The 22,295-nt window shown below is 47.2% G+C and overlaps 3 protein-coding genes across 8 annotated transcripts in view; 2 read left to right on the top strand and 1 right to left on the bottom strand.

The window, feature by feature from the left end:
• Nucleotides 1-2,760: 2,760 nt before the first annotated feature.
• LOC121589958 lies at nucleotides 2,761-9,493 on the bottom strand. The gene is made up of 6 exons (XM_041909252.1): nucleotides 8,987-9,493; nucleotides 8,668-8,843; nucleotides 8,106-8,557; nucleotides 7,870-8,008; nucleotides 3,584-3,785; nucleotides 2,761-3,401 (listed from the first exon to the last, which is right to left on the bottom strand). Exons 1-6 carry the CDS (start codon nucleotides 9,081-9,083, stop codon nucleotides 2,761-2,763), a joined length of 1,707 nt encoding a protein of 568 aa, XP_041765186.1. The 5' UTR covers nucleotides 9,084-9,493.
• Nucleotides 9,494-11,682: 2,189 nt separating this feature from the next.
• On the top strand, nucleotides 11,683-13,727 carry LOC121589562 (tubulin alpha chain-like). 2 transcript variants are annotated; one of them, XM_041908564.1, is made up of 3 exons: nucleotides 11,683-11,889; nucleotides 12,026-13,244; nucleotides 13,356-13,725. In XM_041908564.1, exons 1-3 carry the CDS (start codon nucleotides 11,878-11,880, stop codon nucleotides 13,433-13,435), a joined length of 1,311 nt encoding a protein of 436 aa, XP_041764498.1. In that variant the 5' UTR covers nucleotides 11,683-11,877; the 3' UTR covers nucleotides 13,436-13,725. The 2 variants fall into 2 exon arrangements, with proteins under 2 accessions (XP_041764498.1, XP_041764497.1); XM_041908563.1 differs by having other exon boundaries at nucleotides 11,874-11,966; nucleotides 13,356-13,727.
• Nucleotides 13,595-22,295, top strand: part of LOC121589563 (cell wall protein TIR3-like) — a 38,560-nt gene continuing 29,859 nt past the window's right edge. For 3 of the 5 annotated variants that reach the window (XM_041908569.1, XM_041908566.1, XM_041908565.1), the window contains exon 1: nucleotides 13,595-13,945. In XM_041908569.1, coding sequence (XP_041764503.1) covers nucleotides 13,595-13,945 — 351 coding nt within the window. Of the gene's footprint in view, nucleotides 13,946-14,071; nucleotides 14,753-17,560; nucleotides 17,613-17,805; nucleotides 18,451-22,295 lie in introns of those variants that run through there. The other 2 variants (XM_041908571.1, XM_041908570.1) reach the window with 2 other exon arrangements.

Raw genomic sequence — 22,295 nt, 5'->3', positions numbered from 1 at the left:
TATGATGCAATGACCTGAATCAATCAAGAGCTCAAGGGACGATCGGTCGTAAACTAATCCACCCTTTGGAGAAGGGTGACAGTCGATGAACGATTGTGCCATACTGACGGGTTTACATTCCTGTTACTGTGGCACCACTACTCTCCCCGTTACATGGTGCAGCGCGTAGCAGGTGTTAATTAGTGTTACTACTTCCTCGTAAACGAGTGGCCTTTTCGGCGATTCTCAGCATATTAGCACCCCAAATATTGACTCTCTCCATCGCCGGGCGGTAGTTTGGCCGCTCGGCGAGAGATCTAGCATCGGAGATAAAGCGCAACAGCGGACCGGCCGGAGGGTAAAGATAAAAGTGAATTGGAATAGCCGCAACCGTCGGGCTGTCATTTTCGTTCGAAACAGGTTCCGCGGCGGAGAATGTGTCAACCGGGATTAGTCCATGATCTTCTCGTGCTTTGCCATGAATGCAGGCGCTCGTTTCCGTGTTTACTTTTCATGCCTTTTCCCGCAAGTTCGGTACATTATTTTTCCTTTTTTTCTCTTTTTTGAAGAATTGTCTGAATTGAAAGAATATTGTGTTAAAATTGAGTAAACAATGGAAAATGGCCTTAAGTTTGTTTAACGTATGCGCAACCCAATCCACGATAAGGTTATAAAGAGTTCAAAAGAGAAGAGAGATCATTGATAATGAGCGAAGTTGTTGAACATTCGATGCAAAAGACTGGAAAGGGGAAATAGAATTAAGAACAGGTTTGTAAAAGCAGAAGCCACGTTAGGATGTACCGAAAACAGATAACAGATCAAATTTGCTTTAAAAAGACTATATCGTTTTTTTTAAATTGGTTGTTAAAAGAAATTGTAAACAAACAAGTAAAACCAAAATCAAAAAACTGTTAAATAAACACATTTAAAATGATTTCTTAAGAGCGTTATACGTAGATTTACAATATTGCGTTACCTGCTTATATTTAGGAAAATACGAAAAAATATCCAAATGCAAGATCACAGATTTTTAAAAATTTGGAGACCTTTTTGAAAAACTGGTTTCTAGAAAAAAAAAAACGAGTTTGATCATTTTATAATGAATTTGAGGAAAATGTTAAAGTTCGTTGTTCGTGTTCAGAACATGTTGACTTGAAATAAAATCTTAACATAAAAAAGCTAAATTGATACCAACTTTTCTAACGTATTACAACGTATACTAAACTAAGTAACACTTCTACCTGAAAGAGGAATAGAGAAAGAGAAATAAAGAGAGAGAGAGAGAAAGAGAGAGAGAGAGAGAGAGAGAGAGAAATACAGAAAGGGGCAATTTGGCAAACTATTTGATATAAAGGAATGCAAATAGGAAACAATAAACAGCACAGGTCGAGAAGATTCATACGACGGTCTAAACTAGTTTCGGCTCATAAGACATGCTAGATCAATCGCATGGCCCAACACTGTGGAACGATCAGCTTTTCTCTGCACGCATATTTGCACTAAAATAGAGGCACAATAAAACATATTGTAAGGTTGTAAACCTTATTAGCTCATCTAAAAATCAATAAAATAGTACTTTCAATCAATTTTACAATATAATTTGCATTTTCTTGAGAAACTGGCACTATTCATCGTTAAAAAAATACATAAAAAAACACAAACATTGGAATGAAATGAAATGTTGAGTTTTTACAAGCAAAAGTATTCAACTAAGCAGACATTTCACAATGTTCTCGTAGTATAATGTATGTAAAAAGGTATAAAAAGGAGCGTCTTAGTATTAGTGTAAGCCTTAAGGATTGGCACATAACTCGTTTGAGTTCAAATGTAGCATGGACCGAAATTAGTCGTCCCCTTCCCACGGTGTGCCTTTGGTCGAACATCTTTCCCCTTATTGCCAGGAGAGGGGCAACACAAAACTATGCGTTGTAGCGTATGGCATGAGATACTGAAAACTGGAAACAATTTTAACTATGCAAAGGCTAGAGGAATAAATTAATGATTGCAAAAGCACACTTTTAACATAATTTAAACACGCCAGGGTTATCGTAAGGTCAAACCCAAGTTTTACTCTGTAACAGTCACTGACTGTTTGACACTGTTTGGCACACTGCACGTTTCACCGGAACTTCACTGGGATAGGGAAGGGAATCACAAAACAAATTAAAAATGAATAACTGTCCACTTTCCATACGGTTGAATACATTTGTCTCACGAAATTGGCAAAGCAACTGCAATTAATCAAATATAAAGCCGTACCTTGAAGATGCACATTGGTTTTGCGTCATCTGCGTGAATGTAGCCAAATGACACATTACCTCGCTCAATTATGATGCGATAAAATGGCAATAAATTAAATATACTTAAGATTCGTTCGTCTCGCCGTCTGCCCCATCGTTCCCTATTGTACGACGGAGAAGCGTTTGACTAGTACCACCATTTAGCATGTGACTAGAACCGCAGAGTAAAGTGTGAATTCTCTGCCCGCACACTAACCACACTGTCACTCCACGAACCACTGTTTACGGGCACGGTTTGACGGGGCTGCAAATATTGATCTCTAGGTCACATTGTGTGCGCCCGTTGGCTTCCCCGTTGGCGACCGCGCCTAATCGACACTTTGGAGACCGGTATGCGGACCCAAGGACACGGTGCCACGAAAACTCACTGAACGATAGCTGCGATATCCCGCACCTATCCCACATACACACACGCACACACATACACGCTCGCACTGTTAACACACCACCGTGAAACGATCACTGGAGCACCCGCGCCCACTTACTTGAGATGATGGTAGTCGTGCATCTCGGAGCTGCCCAGCACCGGCAGATGATACCCGGAATGGTCCACCAGCGTGTCCATCATGACGAACGTGAACCACACCACAAACGTAAGCACGTGGCTGCTCATAATGGCCGGCCCAACGTACACCGGCAGCAGATCGCTGATGATGAACTCGAACGGATGGGCGTACATGGCCGCCCAGGCGACCGGGGCCGACCATTGGTGGTGCTTCTTGTGCACGCGCTTGTAGAAGTAGCTCGAGTGCAGCAACCGGTGGCTGTAGTAGAACGTAACCTCCCAGAACACGATACAGAACAGCAGATCGCGAAACACGATCGGCAGCGTGGGCAGGATGCGCGGATTCGGGGGCTCGAAAAAGACGAGCTTGCGCAGCGCGAATCCAAAGTAGGTCGTCGGGATGCCGTACAGGAATTGATTGCGCAGCACCACTTTGATGAGATATTTGCACCGGCTCCACTCGAGCGGTTCGTTTGCGCCCGGTTGATTTTTGTACTTGCGCAGGGCGGCGGGCCAGTTGGTCAGGTCCATCAGCACGAACAGCCCACCGACCAACCAGAAGAAGGAGTACGTGTAGACGGTCAGGAATCCGACGTAGAGCGTCACGTTGTCATCACCTTGAAGGTCGCCACCGGTACAAAGAGAAATCGTAAGAGAGAGAGAGAGAGGGAAATAGAGAGCAGATAAAACGTTAGAGCGGAGGTCGATATCTATCAACCGGGTCAGGCCCAGGTTGACCGGGTGACGATTAGGTAACGTTCGGATGACGCCACACCGCCACGGATGCGCCCAACCCTACCGATGCGATCGAGCAAGCTGTTCCAAGTCTGGTTGAACCACAGCACGAGCGGTCCATCGTTATCGCTGTCGGGAAGCTGGTGGACACCCGCGAACGACACGTTACCGTCGCCGGCGGTGGCCATCCAGGGCGGGACGAACGAATGGTTCATCGTAGGGGAGGCTGTTGCGCGTCGGGGTGCCAGCAGCAGTGGAGGGGCACGCTAATCAGTCCGTCCTTCGGTAGCCTGCCTGTAGAAGATGTCGAAGCTCTTCGATTTTGGGCTTTGCACGTCCAACGCCTAGGACGATCGGCGGTTAACTGACTGCGCGCCGTCGATCTGGGGACGATAAAAGGCTTCTAGTAGGGAGCGTGTGTGTATCGAACGCTCGCAAACCACCGTTCCAGTGGAGATCACCCCCCAGGACGGGGTGGGTGTGTGTGTCCACGTTCACGTCACTGTGCTGTGCCGGCTGCGGCTAAGTGGTCTGCCAAAATATACTCATCACTTATTGCTAGTTGACTGTGGCGTGGAGACAAACATTACTTACACGGGGATGTGTTCTTTCGTAGTACCCCTTTGTTTACCACCCACCAGGCCTGATCTGTCTCTTTCACTGGCTCTCTATCTCTCTCTCTCTCTCTCTCTCGCCCGCTTTTTCTTTCTTCTTCAGCATGTTTCGGAAGTTTTTCGAACAGCGGTCGTGCAAGTGACTGCGACTACCCATCTTCGGCTCGTCATCTTCGCCAGCGCAGCGATCCTCGAATCTTCAGTCAGTCGAAGCATGTATTTGCATACCCAACATATGGAATATCAATGACTTGCTTCACCGCAAAAATTGGGGTTGAGCAGCTTGGCTTTTGGGAGTCAGCTAAAGGACACGATCTTCCAGCCACTGTGATGTCTGGTGGCCGTGTTATACATACATACATACAAACGGAAGATCGCACTGTTTATGCAAAAGCAAAACGAACAAACGAGAATCGCGAATCGTAACAAAATGCGGAAAAAGCGAGCCTCTCCAGTTGTTGACTTTGGCGACTGTTTGGTGAGATAATATTTACTTCTCCAAATATCGTCAAAGATCATCGTGCGTGTGTGACGGGCAAAACAAAACAAGTCCACTGGGCTGATTGTTTTCTATGTACCCGGGTCGGTTGTGTTGAATGATGGAAAGTTCAGTAGTTTGCATACACACACACAGAGAGGGCCTCTGACCCCACTCTGACTCGGAGTTAAACCTCGCCCCAGGTCGTCTATACACCTGCTTAGGGTGGCTTAGGATGGGAACACATGCTGGATGCTGTTTCGGCGGTGAAATTTACGATCTGCGAGCGAGTAGGCCTACAGATCGATTGCGCTTTTTGACTGACGACTAAGAAATGTCGCCGAATGTTTTGTGTGATGCGATCGGACCGTCGAAGGTCAACCGGAGGGATGAGTAATGGCGCCGATCAGTATCAAGGGTTGCGCGTACTAATCGCAATAAATGCCAAGACCCCTTCCTGGCGCAATATACGTTGCGTGTACCGGTAAAGCAGATACGGTTTTATCTCTTTAAGCGGCTGTTGTTTTACCTGCTAGCACTGTGGCCAGAGAATTTCGATTGATGGGCCATTTTGATCCGTCATTTGAAATGATTTGATGTTGTTTCATCGATCTCCGTTGGGCGACCGACGCTCCTTAATTGCTCTCGAACTTGGTGCTTGGCTACGTTTTTCGTTCGTGTTTCCTGCCGCACATAACCCTTTATTTCGCCGTGGCTATTTAAGGGACGTGACTCTGAGTTTTGCGTGGAAGTTTCTACACACTTCGATTTTGTGCTAAAAATACGAGGTCGTGAGGTTAAACTGGCTTTGCTCGATTGGGCGGCTTTCGGTGGTCAATTTTTATTTTCTAGGTCATGGCAACAAGATTGCGAAACAAAAACTACTCAAAAATGTTTCTAATTAATTCTGTAACATGATTGAAGCTATTTGGAGCATTTTTAAATTGACTTAAGCATGTCAAACATAAAAGTTCAAGTCATCGCGGGTGCTCGAATCAATCAAATTCATATTTTGCAATTCATTTTTTTTTCTTCGTTTGGCAGAACGGAGAGCAATGTGTTTTGTTTTGAAAAGAATTTGAAGTATGCTTTTAGGTCGAATGATATGGGAACACTCTTCCGGGTGTTCCATTTTGGAATGTTGGTAAAGAAAATAATGTATGTGACATTTGAAATGTGTTATTGCCACGTTGAGTGTATTTTGAATAAACGTTAAAATGCTGCTCTTAAACTCTAGGTCGAACCTGAGTTCTCAGATGCACAGTTTCTTAAACTCAGTTAGACTCTTCGTTTACAGATATGTGTATTCTTTGAATAAAATGCTTCCATGGGATAGTATTCTCGGAGAAACATTTTATTTTGATCTATACGTATACTTTACTCGAACGGTCATGCAAGAATCGATCCAGAAAGTAAACGCCATAAGCTGTAGCATGCAATGAAACGTAAAGATATGAATCATTTAATGCAATTTGAAGATAAACGCACTCCAAAGCCTTTGAAATATAAAAATACAGCATCAATCAATCAATCAAACAAACAAAATGGCAACAATGTGTAAACTCAGGGTCAAACTGTCACCTAAAAAAAGTCGCACCTCGCTTTAATTCGCGCTATGATACCGGTCATTAGCTAGAATAAATTATGTGCAACCGGTCAGACTCCAGCTGAGTGTTTGATGGCTTAACCGTCACTGCTAATGATGGGTAATCAAGACCGCACAGTTCGATAAAGTGGACATAAACCGCGTATCGAATCATTCCTATCGCGCACCTGATATCTAGGTCACAGATGATTAAAGCTCGCAGAATGGAGTTATTAAAAATAGATCAGTCTTTTCGAAATGCATCCCTATCGTTGTAATCATTGGTTGGGATGAATGAAGTGGTAAGAGCTCTAGTAGTATTATTATGTTGGTTTTATCTAAATAATACATGAAACATGAGTTTTTAAATTTTTTTCAGTAAAACTATATGTCTAAAATGTCTTTCTTTTTATGGTTAACCTGTCCAACAATAAATATAAACAAGCAAAAAAAGGTCTAAATCCGTGTGTGTATCCAAGCCATTGTAACATTTCCAATCCATTAGAAGCATCGAAGACAACTCAACCCAGCACAAAGCTTAAACGACAGGCTGCATTACAACCTCCAAGTTAACGAGAGATCGCTTTTCGATCAGATTAGGCTTCACGTATTTGTGTACCATAGGCTTGATTATTACGAAAGGAGGGTCAGCATCTAAGAAAAGCTATGTTCGTACGGATGCTGGCCTTGGCTACGAAGAGAAGAAAAGAGAAAAAGGAAGACACAAATCTAACGTGCAAATGGGGGAACACTTTTTGGGAAACATTTTTTGTACACCAAAAACTGCTTAACTGTTTCTTACCATTTCTTGTCTTTTCCTTGTGGCTCGGATCTTGTCTTTTTAGTGGATCTTTGTGTCGCCCACATTTTTAATACTATTTAATAACTCAACCGAAGCCATAGTCACAACTCAACCAACTGAAGCCTATTAATATGTTGCAAACTATTAGATCCCATCAACGTTCTTTGAAGTATGTATATTCCATTTTTGTTAACATTGCAACACACCGACAAATGTCACCTTGAAAGCTACACCCACCATTGTCCCGATGCAGGTGAACATCACCGCGAGTCGAGAGAAAAATAGCAATGTCATTAGTAATTTCTTTCCAATCATCCATCATCGAAGCCGGTTGGGTATTTTGACATTTTGCAACGATGTTTTCGTGCCACCACCACGACAGAATGCCGTCCCACAGCACCAATGGCAGACACCAACGGGCTAGCCCCCGTCCGAGGTCTTCCAAATGCACCTTTCTAAGCTGCGTTCCATCGCTCGGACGGTTTGCGTTTGGAGTTTGGGTAGCGTTAATGATCGTCAAGATTTTGGAGAAAACTCCATAAGAAAAAAAAGAAGAATTAGCTGAAAGTGTTTGTACACACACACGTACACACACAGTGATTGATTTGTACTATGCAACATGTTTGGCCGCAAGATTTTATTCACTTGGGTGGAGAATTGCAAGCTAGAGCCGCTTTGGCTAAGTTGAAGACATTAATGCTATAAATAACTAGACTATTGTGGAATAAAACTATAACCCTTACACAAAATGGTAACTCCCTCACACACTGGACGTGACATCTCAGGTCATTGTTCACTGTGTCAGGCGTACAGTCAGACGAGCACAAAAGTAGTAAACAAGAAGTGCGTCCCATCCTACCGAGGACGCTCACTTGTCCGGCACTAGCTCTCGCGCTGACTGGAATCCGACGATGCGGTGATGCCGCTGGAACTGCTTCTTCTTCCGGAACTCGGAATCGGTACCATGGAACCAATCCATCCATCCGTACAGACCAAAGCACTGGTTGAATCTGTAAAACAAAGGCACAGAAAATAATAGAAGGTCATCCACATGCAACATCGAAACCGGGAGGCACTCGAGAAGCCCAATGCCAAGGATCTGCTCACTTGAGATGATGGTAGTCGTGCGATTCCGGGCTGGAAAGGAACGGCAGATGGTAGCCGCAGTGATCCAGCACCGTGTCCACCATGACGAACGCGAACCAGATGGCGGTCGTCGCCACGTGACACTTCATGACGGCCGGGCCGGCAAACACCGGCAGCAGGTCGCTGATGACGTACTCGAACGGGTGCGCGTACATGGCGGCCAGGGCGACCGGGGACGTCCACTCGTGGTGCTTCTTGTGCACGTACTTGTAGAAGAAGCGCGAGTGCAGCAACCGGTGGCTGTAGTAGAACGTGATCTCCCACAGCGTGATGCAGACGGCAAAGTCGCGCACGACCGTAAACGCCGACGGTAGGGCACGCGGCGGTGGCACACCGTTTCGGCTGAGATTGAACGCAATGTAGGCCGTCGGGATACCGACGACGGTTTGGTTGAACAGCAGCGTTTTCACCAGCTACGAAGAAGGAAAAAAAATGCACACACACACACACACACACACAACCACACACGTATACACTGGTTTAGTAAAGGATCACGCACGTCTAGTAGCCGCATCGCGCATACCTTTTTGAACTTTTCCCAATCCAGCGGCTCGTTCATGCCGGGCTGGTTCTTGTACTTGCGCATAAACTTGGGCCACTCGGTCAGATCCATCACCACGAACAGCCCGCCCAGTATCCAGTAGATGGCGTTGGTGTAGAACGTTAGCACCCACACGTACAGCGTTTCCTGGTCATCTCCTGTAGCGAGCAGAAAGCATCACCATTTAGCACCACATTTCCATAACACGATTACGATCATCCGCATAATCACTTCACAGAGCACAAACTCGTTCAACAGGCCCTCAGCTAAACCACACGCACTAGGCCTTTAGCGAACTTACCGATCGTGTCGAGCAGTGCGTCCCAGCGGTCCACAAACCATTCGCGGGTACCATTACCGTAGCCCAGCGCTAGCGGAGCGGGCTCGTAGAACTCCATCCCGGGTCGGATTGCGTGGCGGTACTGAGCTCTTGCGTTGCGCTGATCGGCCGACGGCTCTCGTCAACTGCTGCTCGAGGAGGAGCTGTCGGGTTAAGGTCCAACTGTGAGTGTTGTTTTTTTTTGCAGGTGTGCGTTTCGGCTGGAGATCCTGTTGGGGATGGGGTGAACAAATAAGCGGCCGCGTTGCCACGCCGTGCCGTGCTGTTCGTGGCGCGGTTCAACGAGAACTACCGGCCTATTCTGGTGAAATGGTGAATATCTATTGTGGCGCGGCACGCAATCTGCGCACACAGACGCACGTGAAGTATAGGCGTCCTGCGTTGCCCTTTCCGTTGCGCAGGAGCCGTAACGAGCTGTCGAATTCTACCGTAACCCTTTACCACTCGAGCGGGCACTGGTGCTGGTGGACACCACCGGACGTTGAAATTATCGCGGTGGGAGAATAATGAAGTTCACACCTATGAGCGATCTCGGCGAGGAGGCACTCGTGTAATGAGGCAATTGAATGATGACGAACGCGCCCGTCCACCAGCCCATCCCGGTGACTGTGTGTGTCCGCGGGGAGGGCTGTGGTGGGCATTTGTAGCAAGCATTACGCCAGGTACAGTCGCCGCAATTCGCCATGTGTGTGAGATTGCGCATCATCTACACGGGCGGTGAAGGTCTCACTGCGCGAGCAAGATCGGCACATCGACGCGGAGGAGATGCGTATGTGGCGAGTGTGGCAAGGATCGGAACATGGTACTCTTACATCTGTCTGTGTGTGTGTGAGTGCTGCCATTCGCTCCCGTGCCATGTTTCGGTGATCTCCTGACCACGACCATAAACAATGCGTATGGTTTTGGGGGGATAGCTTACCAGCATGTTTACCATTGTAAAATAGCGCGGCACAACAATAACCTGGCACGAAACCGCAACAGCTCTCAATTTCAACAGCTTTCAATTTACTAACTCCAGTACACGCTGGTCGGTGTGAAAGCTGCACACAGTTGGCCAACGCGAATTGGGGGGGGCGCGTTTGTTTGGCGTCCACGCGCTTCGGAGTTTAGGAAACCGATATTTTCGGCGGTGGGAGTCACTTATGTTTACGGTTCGCATTGTCAGGAGGATATTATTTAGGTGCAAATTTCCTTCCATTTGGTCAGCCGACGCGTTACCAACACGGCACCTCGCAGTTACCGATTGGAGGAGGATTTCTTTCTTTATTCCGTTGATTAGCGGCTTGGTGGGTGGAAATGGTAGCAAGTTTTGCCAGCCATGTAAGATTTCAGGGCGAACTGTATGCGATTACGTGTGTTATAGATTTTGTTAGCGAGCCAGTACCTTCGCATTAGTGAGAGTGTATCCAGCTGCGTTCCACAAGCGTCACGAGATTGACAAAAATGATTGATGAATGGAAGGATTGACAGAGTGCTACGGGCTGTAGAAATAACGAAAGAAGTTAATTATGGTTTCTATTGTATTGTAGGCTTAACATTGTCTTTGGTTCGGTATCAAGTGCTAGCCTTGATTAGCCAAATACATTAACTATGTTCTTTATTAGTCCCTTCTTTATTTCTTGTATGCTGTATTGCTCACAGCACCTTACAAGCGCTTTCCAAAACCAATAACTTCATGCTAGAGGAGTAGACGGATTAAAGGTGATTGTCGGCTTTATTAATTTTGAAAACGAAAACATCCACCGCCGATGCTTCACCACGTGCTTTCGATTTCTGGTTATGTAAAAGAGTTCAGAACTGGTTTTTTCTTTCGTTGCCTTAGATCTAAAAATACTTCACCCTGCCCGGAGACTGCGCCAGATGTGGCGGGAAGGTGATATAAATATACAAATTTTGCATTATGTTAGATTATTTGCACCGGCAGCCTTGAGCTCATTGTGCGTGTTTGCTGTATCCGCGTTCTCTGCGTGGCTAAGTTTAGTGTAAGTAAAAGCTAAAGCAACAACGATAATAAATGTAGTTTAAAAAAGTGGGTTCGAACCCATTCTAAAGCTCTTATTGCGTTGTAAGGAATCACAAGTTTCCGGGTTAATTGTGTTTAATTTTACGGCTTTTTGTTACACCTTCAAACGATAACTTTACCTAACCTTGCCGATGAAGTATCATTGTTATCTGACAAATTATGGGAACATAAAAACAGGCAACTTCACACATGAAGCAATTGTTGGACCATGAATTACCTCGCCGAGTCGCAGAACAGGTTCTGGCGTTAGCTGTACCGTACCTTCATCATTCTAGCACCAGTTGTTGTAACCGCTTGTAATACTCGTTTTCGACCATCGCCCCATCATTAAAGCTCCTTCATTCGAAGCCGAAAAGGAAAAAAAAACAACAAAAGATTTCAATGCCCGCCAAAACTTTCAAGCCAACGCGAAAGAGACGAACCCGCTTTGTACTCACTATTGACTATTGCCTCTTCGCCGCTCTGCGTCTTCACCCTGTTTTGGTCGTTTGTACCGCGTAGTCGAACATCAATATTTTTATAGCCAAGCTTTGAAACCACCTGTGCCCGCTCAGTACCGTGCGCATCCTAGTAGACATTGACCCAGCCAAACGTGCTCGCACACACACACGTACACACGCACATGGTAACGCTGCTATGGCTAGACGGTGACAATCAACGATGGCACCGACAGTGACGTATTCGTGGTTCACTTTTTGGCGTTGCGGGAAACCGGTTTCCAAATTTTTGATGTAGTGCGTGAGAGAATCAAATTTGAAAAGTGTTTGTGAAAACAAGAAAAAAAAGAGGAACAAGACAGTGCAAACCTCCATTACCGTCACAATCTGCAATGGCTAAAAATGTACGGCTTTTGACGAGCTTCGTTTACGGTGGTGTATTTGTGCAAACAAAATGAAACAATTTGCTGCTGGCAAAGAGGTCTGCATGAAGTCTGTCGCTTTGACTCATCGTTTCACATTCTTTCTTTCCGTTCGCAGCGCGAAATCATTCAGCTGCACGTTGGGCAGGCGGGCGTACAGATGGCCAGTGCCTGCTGGGAGCTGTACTGTCTCGAGCACGGCATCTATCCGGACGGGCAGTTTTGCGACTGTTCGCTCAACGAGGACTGCAGTGCGTTCTTTAGCTGTGACCGGTCGGGGCAGTGTGTGCCGCGCGTGCTGCTGGTCGATATGGAACCGTCGGTGGTGGACGAGATACGGATCGGCACGTACCGGGATCTGTTTCATCCGAGCTCGCTGCTGACCGGGTGTGAAGATGCGGCCAGTAACTTCGGCCGGGGCCACTATCGGCTCGGCCAGACGATGATCGAACCGGCGATGGATCGGTTGCGGAAGCTGTGCGAGCACTGCTCCTCGCTGCAGGGCTTTATGATGTTTCACAGCGTGGGCGGCGGTACGGGGGCCGGCCTGGGGACGCTGCTGCTCGAACGGCTCGGCGAGGACTTTGGCAAGGCGTCGCGCATGGAGTTTGACATCTTTCCGTCGCCGAAGATATCGCCGGTCATCGTGGAACCGTACAACGCGATACTGGCCTCGCACGTCGCGATGGAGCACAGCGACTGCACGTTCGTGCTAGACAACGAGGCACTGTACGATGTGTGCGATCGCAGCCTGAGCGTGCGCGAACCGACCTACACCAATCTGAACCGGCTGGTCGCGCAGGCCGTGTCGTGCGTTACCGCCTCGCTGCGCTTTTCCGGCGCGATCAATGTGGACCTGCTCGAGTTCCAGACGAACCTGGTGCCGTTCCCGCGCATACACTATCCGCTGGTGACGTACGCACCGCTGGCGCCGGCCAGCACGGCCCGGCACGAGCAGCCGACGACGGCCCAGCTCACGTACGAGTGCTTCGAGCCGGGCAGCCAGCTGGTCAAGTGTGATCCACGGGCGGGCCGGTACATGTCGTGCTGTCTGCTGTACCGGGGCAACATTGCGCCGATCGAGATCAATCGGGCGCTGCTCGAAATGCGCTCGAATCGCTCGATCCAGTTCGTGGACTGGTGCCCGACCGGGTTCAAGATTGGCATCAACTTTCAGCCGCCGATCGCGGTGCCGGGGGCCGATCTGGCCCGGTCCGATCTGGCGTGCTGCATGCTGGCGAACAATACCGCCATCCGGACGGCATGGACAAGGGTGGCCGACAAGTTTCAGCGGATGTACGATCGGAAAGCTTTTTTCTACCATTATCTGAGTGAAGGTAATTGTTGTTTTTAGTTTTTCTTTGACAAGAACAGAGAATGCATCACGCACGATAATTTGATAGATGTGAGTTAAACTTTGTTTCTACCCTTGTTTCTCCCCACGATAGGTTTGGAGGAGCAAGATCTAACCGAGGCTATCGAAAACATTCGCACGCTTATCAAAGATTACGAGGAAATTGAAAAATAAGCCGTACATCTCGTTACCGGCACGAGCGCCGGCCGCTTAAGTAGTCTTGGGCACGAAAGCATCCGCTTTAAATGTGTTGACCACTGTCCAACCAAGGCTGCATTGCCACTTCGCAGCTCTTGTGAGACGCAACCCAACCCATCATCATCATCATCAGCAATGGTGCGGTGCGTGCTGCTGTTTGCCGTGCTCGTTGCATTGGCCTTACCCTTGATGTCGTCGGTCCGGGCCATCTGTACCGCGTCGGTATCGGCCGACCGGGTCGCGGCTTGTGCCTTCAATCCGCTGCTGCTGCTGGTGGAACGTTCCGGCTGGGTACTGTCGAGGCAGAACTGTGGCGAAACGATCGGCCCGGAGGCGTTCACCGTACCGCCCGTCCTGTACTACGACTACACGGAACCGGACCATCTCTACACGGTTGTGTTTGTGGCGACGGAAAGTGGACATCCCGATCCGTTCGACGGCGGTGAGCCGCGGTTCTATCTGCAGTGGCTGGTGGTGAATGTTCCTGTGAGTACTGACAAATGACACGATAAAATCGATTGATTTGCGTCATTGGCGCTAGAGAGAAAATAGCTGCTTAAGGGCTTTTTTCCTTTTGTTTCCGTTGGATACAATTGCGCAAAACGTGAAAAGGGGTTAGGCTCACAAAAACACACACAAACACACGTCGTCGGTATTAGTTTAAAGCACCGCGAAGCTGTAAGGGCATCCCCGAAATTGAGACATTCTACCGTGTGCCGTTTCGGAGGGTTTCACCGTATTCCATCATCATCGCCTTTAATGAACCGCCGAATGTTGCGCACCGCCCGCGGTGCTATCGGGCATCGCAACCCGGATCGGGCGCTGGCCCGATGTCATTGCCCGCCCGGCCACGCTCGTAACCTGCCCGAATCACAATGTGTTAAGTGCATCGCACCGAACAGATCATTAAAACTGGAAAGTGTCGCTCCCTGTCTTTCCCTGTCGCCCCCGTCCAAACCGTGCGGCTCTATGCTTGTGTAACTGTCCTGTCGCTGTTGACCGAGGGCATTATGCTCGGTCGCCAGTGGTGGCCACGCTCGGACGAGGGGTAAAAATTTGCCGAAACATTTAGCTAGCAGCCATGCACTGGCTTTTGTTTTGGTGTTTAATGTTTTGCTTGTGTTTGTGTGTGCGCATGTGCATAGTCGCTGATTATGGGTGGTATCATAAACGATTCAATTTACAGGCCACCAGTCGACGCTGCCTTTGAATCTGTACCCTTTTACAATGGCAGTTTTGCGATGCTGTTGCATTACAATACAAAGCAAAAGCAGTTTCCAGCTGCAAACAAAATTACGCAACGAAAAGCAATTGATTATTCGTAATACTTTGCATAGTTTGTTCGTGTGACGCTAATGCGCTTCCGCTAGTGGACAAGTGTTAATTAGCTGCTTTTATCTAATGTGACGCATTAGGCTGTTCAAGTTTTTTTTTTTTGCGAGTAAGTTTTTGGCGAATGTGTAAATTGTAATTAAAAAAGCAAAATTCTATTCTCCAACTCCCATCCGATTATCGGGTGTTAAGTAAGTTTTCCAGGAAACGCCTGCCTGGGCAGATCGTTTTTGTTGCGGTTCTCACCGCAATGATCGCGTCATCATCGTAAATGGATATGTACGACGCAAATCGTTAAAAATCCAGCCAATGGATCATCACACTGTCCAAATAGTGGCACGAGAACAAACACAATCGGCAGAAGCACACGGTGATGGTAGCTCACATCATGTATGTTCAGCGTGCGGAAAATGCCACACACGCTATTTGCCGTTGAAGTTGGAGGAAAATATAATTTTCTTCTGCGCAAACGCTACGCTACCGCCACGTGCATGAATGGAAGCGAAAGTGTATTGGAAGCGATGTTTGAATGCTGAGCAATTTGACTTCGTAATGACCTTCAACTTGGCCCCGAACAACGTTTCACCGAAAAAGATGTGAAATGCGGTCAATAGATGAATTTACATTAAGCACTGCTGAATCGAGTTTACTTCGGTGGAAGCATTGTGAATGGATGTAAGCAATACAAATACAGTATGAACAAAAAAACTGTACATCTCGATCGTAAGATCGATCAAGTAATTATAGTACTCGAACATAGCCACTGTTACTGTCTGTAAGGCTAAGAGCGCAAGCATTTTGGACGCATAGACCAGTTCACGCACTGGCAATACGCGAAACGGAGAGCCACACAACATCTCGCTCCTTGGGTAAAGACCATGATGCTGAGCTGTTTTCGTTTGGATGCTGGTCGGCGCAGCAAGGGTTTTGTGGTGAAACCGCTCAAGGAACTTATTATTTTCGAAGCATTTGTTTTCTGCGCAACCACTCGAGCCGCGCCGCCACTCGAGCCATTCCGCCCGATTGTCGTCATTCGTATGGCGTCAGCGCGCCGGCCCTGCGGCCTCACCTTTACCTCCGGCAACTTCCGGTCGCGCGAAGCTTCCGTGACACTTTGGCGCTGGAGCTTTTTGTTTTGCTTTGACGGCGCGGGTAGGAGCGGCCCGTTCAACGACGATCAGCAAACTTTGGCCAATGTATGTATGCGCGCGAGAACATCGAGTACAAATGCGATGTGTGTCAATATTTGTTTCTGCACCACTTGTTTCTTCCACGGTACGGGGTCGCCTTTATCGCTAGCCACTAGTGGGGTGGGGGGAGAGCAATTTCAAGCTGATCGAATGACGATCGTTCGTGAGTGAGAGTGTAAATGGCACAGATTTCGCGATAGGTTGTCGCTGCTATCTTGTGTTGCGCACGTTGGCTGTACTTTTATCTTTAGAAATATATTTGTTTGCAGTGACACGGAGTTTGAACATTACACATGTTTATGAAATATTGATGAGTTTTTATTTTGCTTGGATACGCAAACACTGGTATCAAAATATGAATGAGTTTAAGTTTGATATCACCTTGTATCGCGAAAAACACAAACTACAAAATTAAATCGTAATAAATAATTCAATTTTTATTCTCATACCGTGTCCTTGCATGGATGGCCTCTAGCTAATCGCATGTTGGAACAAATTATTCGTCTGTGCAGATTGTCATGGTATGCAGCGGTATTTAAAGCAAATGTCTAGGTTGCTAAAGATGAATTGAACTGGTTTAGTTTTTAATCGCTGTATTTTTATCTATACAGTATATGAAGATCTATACAAAATGAGAGAAAGTAATTCGGTCCTAGAGTTTGTCTACGATTGAAGTGTGGTTTACCATGTTACCAGACTATTTTATAAAATATAACAGACTATTAGTTTCAACAATCAATATTCTATCCCCATGTACTGAGGTAAGCGGGCTAATCTGTTACTCTTCGCATTACACTGGTGAATCAATAGGGTGGTGGATCTGCTAGAAACAATTCATGTTTTTTTTTATTCTATACGCTTAAACACATTATTATCCAAAGTTACTACAATTAATGTGACGGATGCAGTTTGATATGCTTGAAAAAAACAGGAAATTATCAAAACAAAGCGGTAACAATACTACCTTTGCATTTAGACATACATACAAAGCTGCAATCGATACTGAAATAACGAAATAGTATAGTGGATTTTTATTCAATCTTACCCTTGCGATTACAAACCGAAAAAAAGAAGCTCAAATCGATTGTTCACCGCAAAATCGTGGTATTGTTTCACATCATCAATATTTTGATTGTTTAGTACAACGTGATGCTTGCCGTTACAAATTCAAACGATACGACACGTTGCGCATGTCCGTTCCACGGCGCATTCCACTGTGCGTGTGCTAAAAAGAAAAACGCCGTGTTGTATGCAATATGAATGCCGCGTTAGATAGCGTTACATGCTGCCATAGTGCGAGTAACACATTTTGTGCGCTTCAAAGGATTACTTGAAACATACATATTTTTATGATACATTTACACATTTTTGGGATAGCAGTGATTCTACATATGTTTTTATTTGTTTATGTTGATGTTTTATCACGAGTAGTTAGACGAAGAGAATAAGCTTTTGATAACAGGAGTAAGCTGAGCATGTTTAATATATCACTCAGATTTAATCGGTTGTATTTTTATAATTTGCATTAACTCTCCGCTGTGTTGTAAACACCTCTATACTACAACCCTATCTGTTCTAGGAGTCGTCCCTCGCGCACGGCATGACATACATGGACGGTGACACAATCGTGGGTAAGTGGATTCACTTTCCTGCCAAAACTCTTCATCTTCAGCTTTTAATTCACCGATCGCACGCCATCCACTTGACAACATTGTTGCGGTAGCACGATCGATTCAAACCGCGTCCTCCTGCGCTGCTTTGCTAATGCTTGAACTTGTTTCCGTTGTATGTTCTTTTTCCGTGTGCATGTGTGTGTGTGCATAGATTATCTATCCCCCGGACCACGATCGGCCAACGCTGATGATGATGATGATGATGGGCACCCGACACGCTACGGATTCTATCTTTATGAACAGGTTTACGGCGCGATCTATCCACCGACACCGAGCACTAGGGAGTACTTCAATTTGGACGGCTGGATCAGCACAATCTATCCCGAGGCTGCAGTCTGCGGTCCGGTTGCATCGATCGGGTTCGGAGTTTAGGGGGCGTGCGGCATCGCCAGACGAGCCGGTACGTAAATAAGCGCCCAAGTCGGTACGGCAAACATCTGTGCAGGGGCCCCCACGTGCCACTTACTGTCGCATGATGTAGATCGTGTCGTTGGAAGGAATCCCATGTACCCAGAAGCACCAGGAAAGTGTACCGCTGGTCCAGATTCGGTAGTTTTAATTTAGTACCGCAGGTGAAAGAACTGGTAACGCCAAGATATGGTGGGCGCTGGACACTGTACGCTCCGCTCGCCACTATCGATCTCGATAGGAGCAATTTATAAGATCAACTGTAGCATAATTTAGGCACAAGTAGTACCAGACACACCGCACACGTGTGTGTGTAAGATCCGGGTCGGGTGGAGCGATGGCTAGCGGCAGCAAATATACGAGTGCAAAACTGCGATCACAAAATTCCACACTGTCCGAAAATATGTTCAGCCTTCACCCGCTGCACAACAAGCACCGTGCAAAAGCAAGCGGAAGATGCGGATAGTTCGGATTTGGTTGTGTAGGTTTGGGCAGTTTCGTGCACATTTTATGTGCGTTCTGCGCCTGTCGCATCGCAACACCGCAGACGACAGGCGCAACCATGTTGTCGTCACCCTTCTGGGCTTTATCGCGACCCTGCGCGCCTCTCGATGCGTTCATCAGATATCGCCGGGTGCGGAAAGCAAGCGGAAAACAAAAGCATAAAACCAGCAACGGGGCCCCCAAACCGTTTGGCCTGCGCATGCCTCGGGACGGGTTTGGGTCGCGATTTGGGGCTTCTTCTTTTCCTAAAGTTCCCTCGCGTTACTTGCCCCGATCGTGCGCAATAACAGTTGTCAACATTATTTTCGTGCCTAGTCGGCGGTGGGCTCGGCGGCGCTGTTCTTGTTTTTTTTTTCTGCACGGTCCAGCGTCCCGGTCTGGTGGGGCCGGCCGGGGGGAGGGGAAGGCACAATGCAGCTGGCCAGGCGTTGTCATCGAGTTGTCGCATAAAAACTTGGACAGCGTAGATAAGATTTCGATTTCGAACTGGTCAACCCATTCGGTCGGTGCGTCGGTGCAATCGGGCGCATGTTCAAACAATGCCATTAAATCTTGGCCAGAATCGAACTCGCGTTCGCGCTCGCGTGGTACGGGCGGTGCCAGTGGTCCTGTCCAGCGGTCGTCCCGCGGGCCCAGAGTGACAGTAATTGCGTGAGCGGTCGCAATGAAGTCATTTCCATTTTGAAGCACGTGCTCGGAAGTCTGTGGCGATTCCGTGGAGCCTTGGCCTCTCCATCGTCCGGTCGGATTATCGGATGCTGCTTGCCCGGTGAAGCTGTGCGTTGGAAAGGTGCGAAACGAAGCGACGATCCACTGTGGTCGAAGAGTTAATAAGGCATCAGGGCAATTTTGCGGAAAGCCTCCTCGGGTCGGCTGGTGTCGTGCGATTTGACGTAATTGATGATTAGCAAAAAAACACACACACACACAAACAGTGCAAAGCGATACAGGAAGGGAGTAGGGAGCAAAAGAGCTGTTCGCTGTTCGCGGTATCGACGATCGGATTGCTTATCGCGAAATATCCGTTGCGTGAAGTGATGGCGTTTTGTGTGTGGTTTTATTGAGCATGGAGTGGCAGGTCCGGACCACGGTATGCTCGAACGGTGCGTGTGTATGATTTTTATGCATACTATTAGCATGGAATGGATGCTTGACACCTTTCTCTGTTTTCTTATTGTTTATGGGCATGGTTTGTGCATTGCTTGTGATAAGAGGATGATTGTGAAAGTATTTATGTTACTTGCAGCCAGCTTCGTGACAACACATGTACAAAAATACGTAAAAAATCGTGAGCTTTTTGGTAGGTAGAGTTGCTTATTTTTAACGAGGATTTGCTGCTTAAATTTAATTATGTTCATTATACACATGAACTCAATGACAATCCTAAAGTTTGTATAGTTGCGTCTTAGCATGATTCATCACATGAAACCTACGCTAACTACACGCCACAAGATAGCCTTCACGATTGGGGCTGAGCATGATCGTAAAATAGTGCGCCTGTGCGCTTAACTCGCTTAACCATAAAAGCTTAACCCTGTACATACAGTCGGATTTCTGTGCTATCCAAAGCCTGGCGCCTTGTCATCGTCAATAATTCGCAAGCTTTCCGGAGCACTAAGCCGCTTCAGGCGAAGAAAAAGAGAGAAAAAAACGATCCCATAAAGCACATTACCACCGCTAATGTGGAGTGGGTTTTTATGGTGCGCGATTGGCAAGCTGCTGATAAGCGGGACGCGCACATTTACCAGCCGCTCGTCATAAACGTGCTTCCCCAGCACTTGTCAAAGCTGCTGATCGGTCCTGATACGTGCGCTACCGGATGAGTAAGCGACCGGTGCGTAATTAGCACGGCTAACCCATAAGCGAAGGACCCCACCGGCCTCTTCAGCCGCATCTTGAGGCGCGCCGCTTCGTCAAACGCTCCAAAACAGGAAAATCATGCTCCTTCGCTCGTTTTTCCTTGAGTGCGTGTGTGTGTGTGTGTTTTGCTTCGTTTCATTTAAATCTTCCTCTTTTCTCTTCCCGCGGCACTCTGAAGTACCATTGCGCTGTGTTCCACTCGAGTGGCTCGTTGACTGTTTTGATGTTTGTAACGCGCATGAAAGGAAAGGTTAGGCGGCAGACGCTTGCGGTACGCGATAGGTGATGTTTTTTTTTTTCTTTCTAAAGGCCCGATGAGCAGAGGAAGGGTTTATTTGCCCTTTCTCCTTTCTTTCGAGTGGCAAAATTATTCGGTACTTGAACGTCTGCCGTACCGTGTACCGCTGTGGAGCACCGTCTTTCTTGGCTGGTTTTACAGTTGTCGATCTTCCTTCACGGATTTGAATTATGCAAAATGCAAAAGGTTTCATTCATAATGATCCAGGCAAGATCGGTGTGGTATGGAAACGATGGCATTTGTTTAACGGCCAGTTGTTGTTTTCGTTGCACAGTTCAGCACGTATTGAGCAGAGTGTATTTAACCTGCCATGAATGAATCGGAGCGAATTCTGATTAAAAACATGTTCACATTGATACAATGGGGCATACTCCATACAAATGCTCCATTTAAATCCATTGCGAACAGAAACGTATCATTATTGTATTAATTAAATGTATTCACCTAAGTACCTGGCGAGTATAATTTGTGTAATGCCACAAAATCAACCCTCCCCAGTGAGGTAGATTAGCAGCACATAAAATAACTTAATTTGTTCTGTCCAAACCCTGCCCTCCCTTTCGACCGCACGCAAAGCCAAAGGTCAACAAGCACATCATAACAGCGTGCAACGGCTTAATGAAGACATAAAACCTGCAGTTCCAGGAATGGCGTACCGATTAGGCAGACCGACCACAAACGCCCTTTTAGCCTCACCCTGTAACGATATTTATTTTTCTGGCTTCATTTAAAACTGCGTTTGTGTGTGTATGATTACTATCAACCAGGCAGGAAAGGTTGCCAGAAAGCGTTTGGGAGGGGATAAAATCTGTTTTGCTTCGTTTAAATGGCGCCATGCACCGGTCCCGGCGGAGGCTTATGCGCCGAAAAAAGGATCACCACACGGATGCGTGTGCGGGCAGGAAATGGAAGGAGAGCACTAGGGGGCAATATCATCATTGCACTGGCACTGCCCAATGAAACATGCCCGCCGGTTGTGTGCAGTCACATTTTTGTAAGCGTTATTTAAGCGGAAAATTATAATGAATTTTCTCCCCGAAGCGCGCACTTGCACATAATATCATATCATTTGTGAGGCTGCTGGGGCGCGGTGGTGAGAGTGGGGGAAGGGGATAGCGGGTCCGGGTAATTCGTTTGATCGCAGCCCCGTTCATTATGCAACGCGAGGGTATGTAATTTAGTCAACGCGGACCACTTTGTGGGTTCTGGTCGTCGCTCGTCGCCACCACGCAGCGACGGGGATTCAACCAGTTTGTTTGATAACGCACCAGGCGGTGTTGGTTGGTGGAGCGTGGATGGGGATGGGGATGGTTTGTGTTACTGTCCGACTTATCATTATGGTGCGCAAAAGGGGAGCAAAGGTGCCGAACGAACGATCGGTAACGGACGGTAATGATTGTCATTATCCGCCGGGTAGTTCAACACGCACGCTACGGGGACAGGTGGGCAGTAGGCAGTAGGGAGTGAAAGGCGGAGGGCGAAGTGGGCTAACAGGCCCAGGATACGCTAATCGAATGGCGTATCAATCACATGTTTATAAGCGACGGAACGATCGAAGCCGAACGCAAGGG

The sequence above is a fragment of the Anopheles merus genome, chromosome 2R (assembly GCF_017562075.2).
Source record: "Anopheles merus strain MAF chromosome 2R, AmerM5.1, whole genome shotgun sequence".
NCBI classification, from domain to species: domain Eukaryota; kingdom Metazoa; phylum Arthropoda; class Insecta; order Diptera; family Culicidae; genus Anopheles; species Anopheles merus.
The sequence above is the reverse complement of the archived record's forward strand: the minus strand, read 5'-3'. Positions and strand labels throughout refer to the sequence as shown.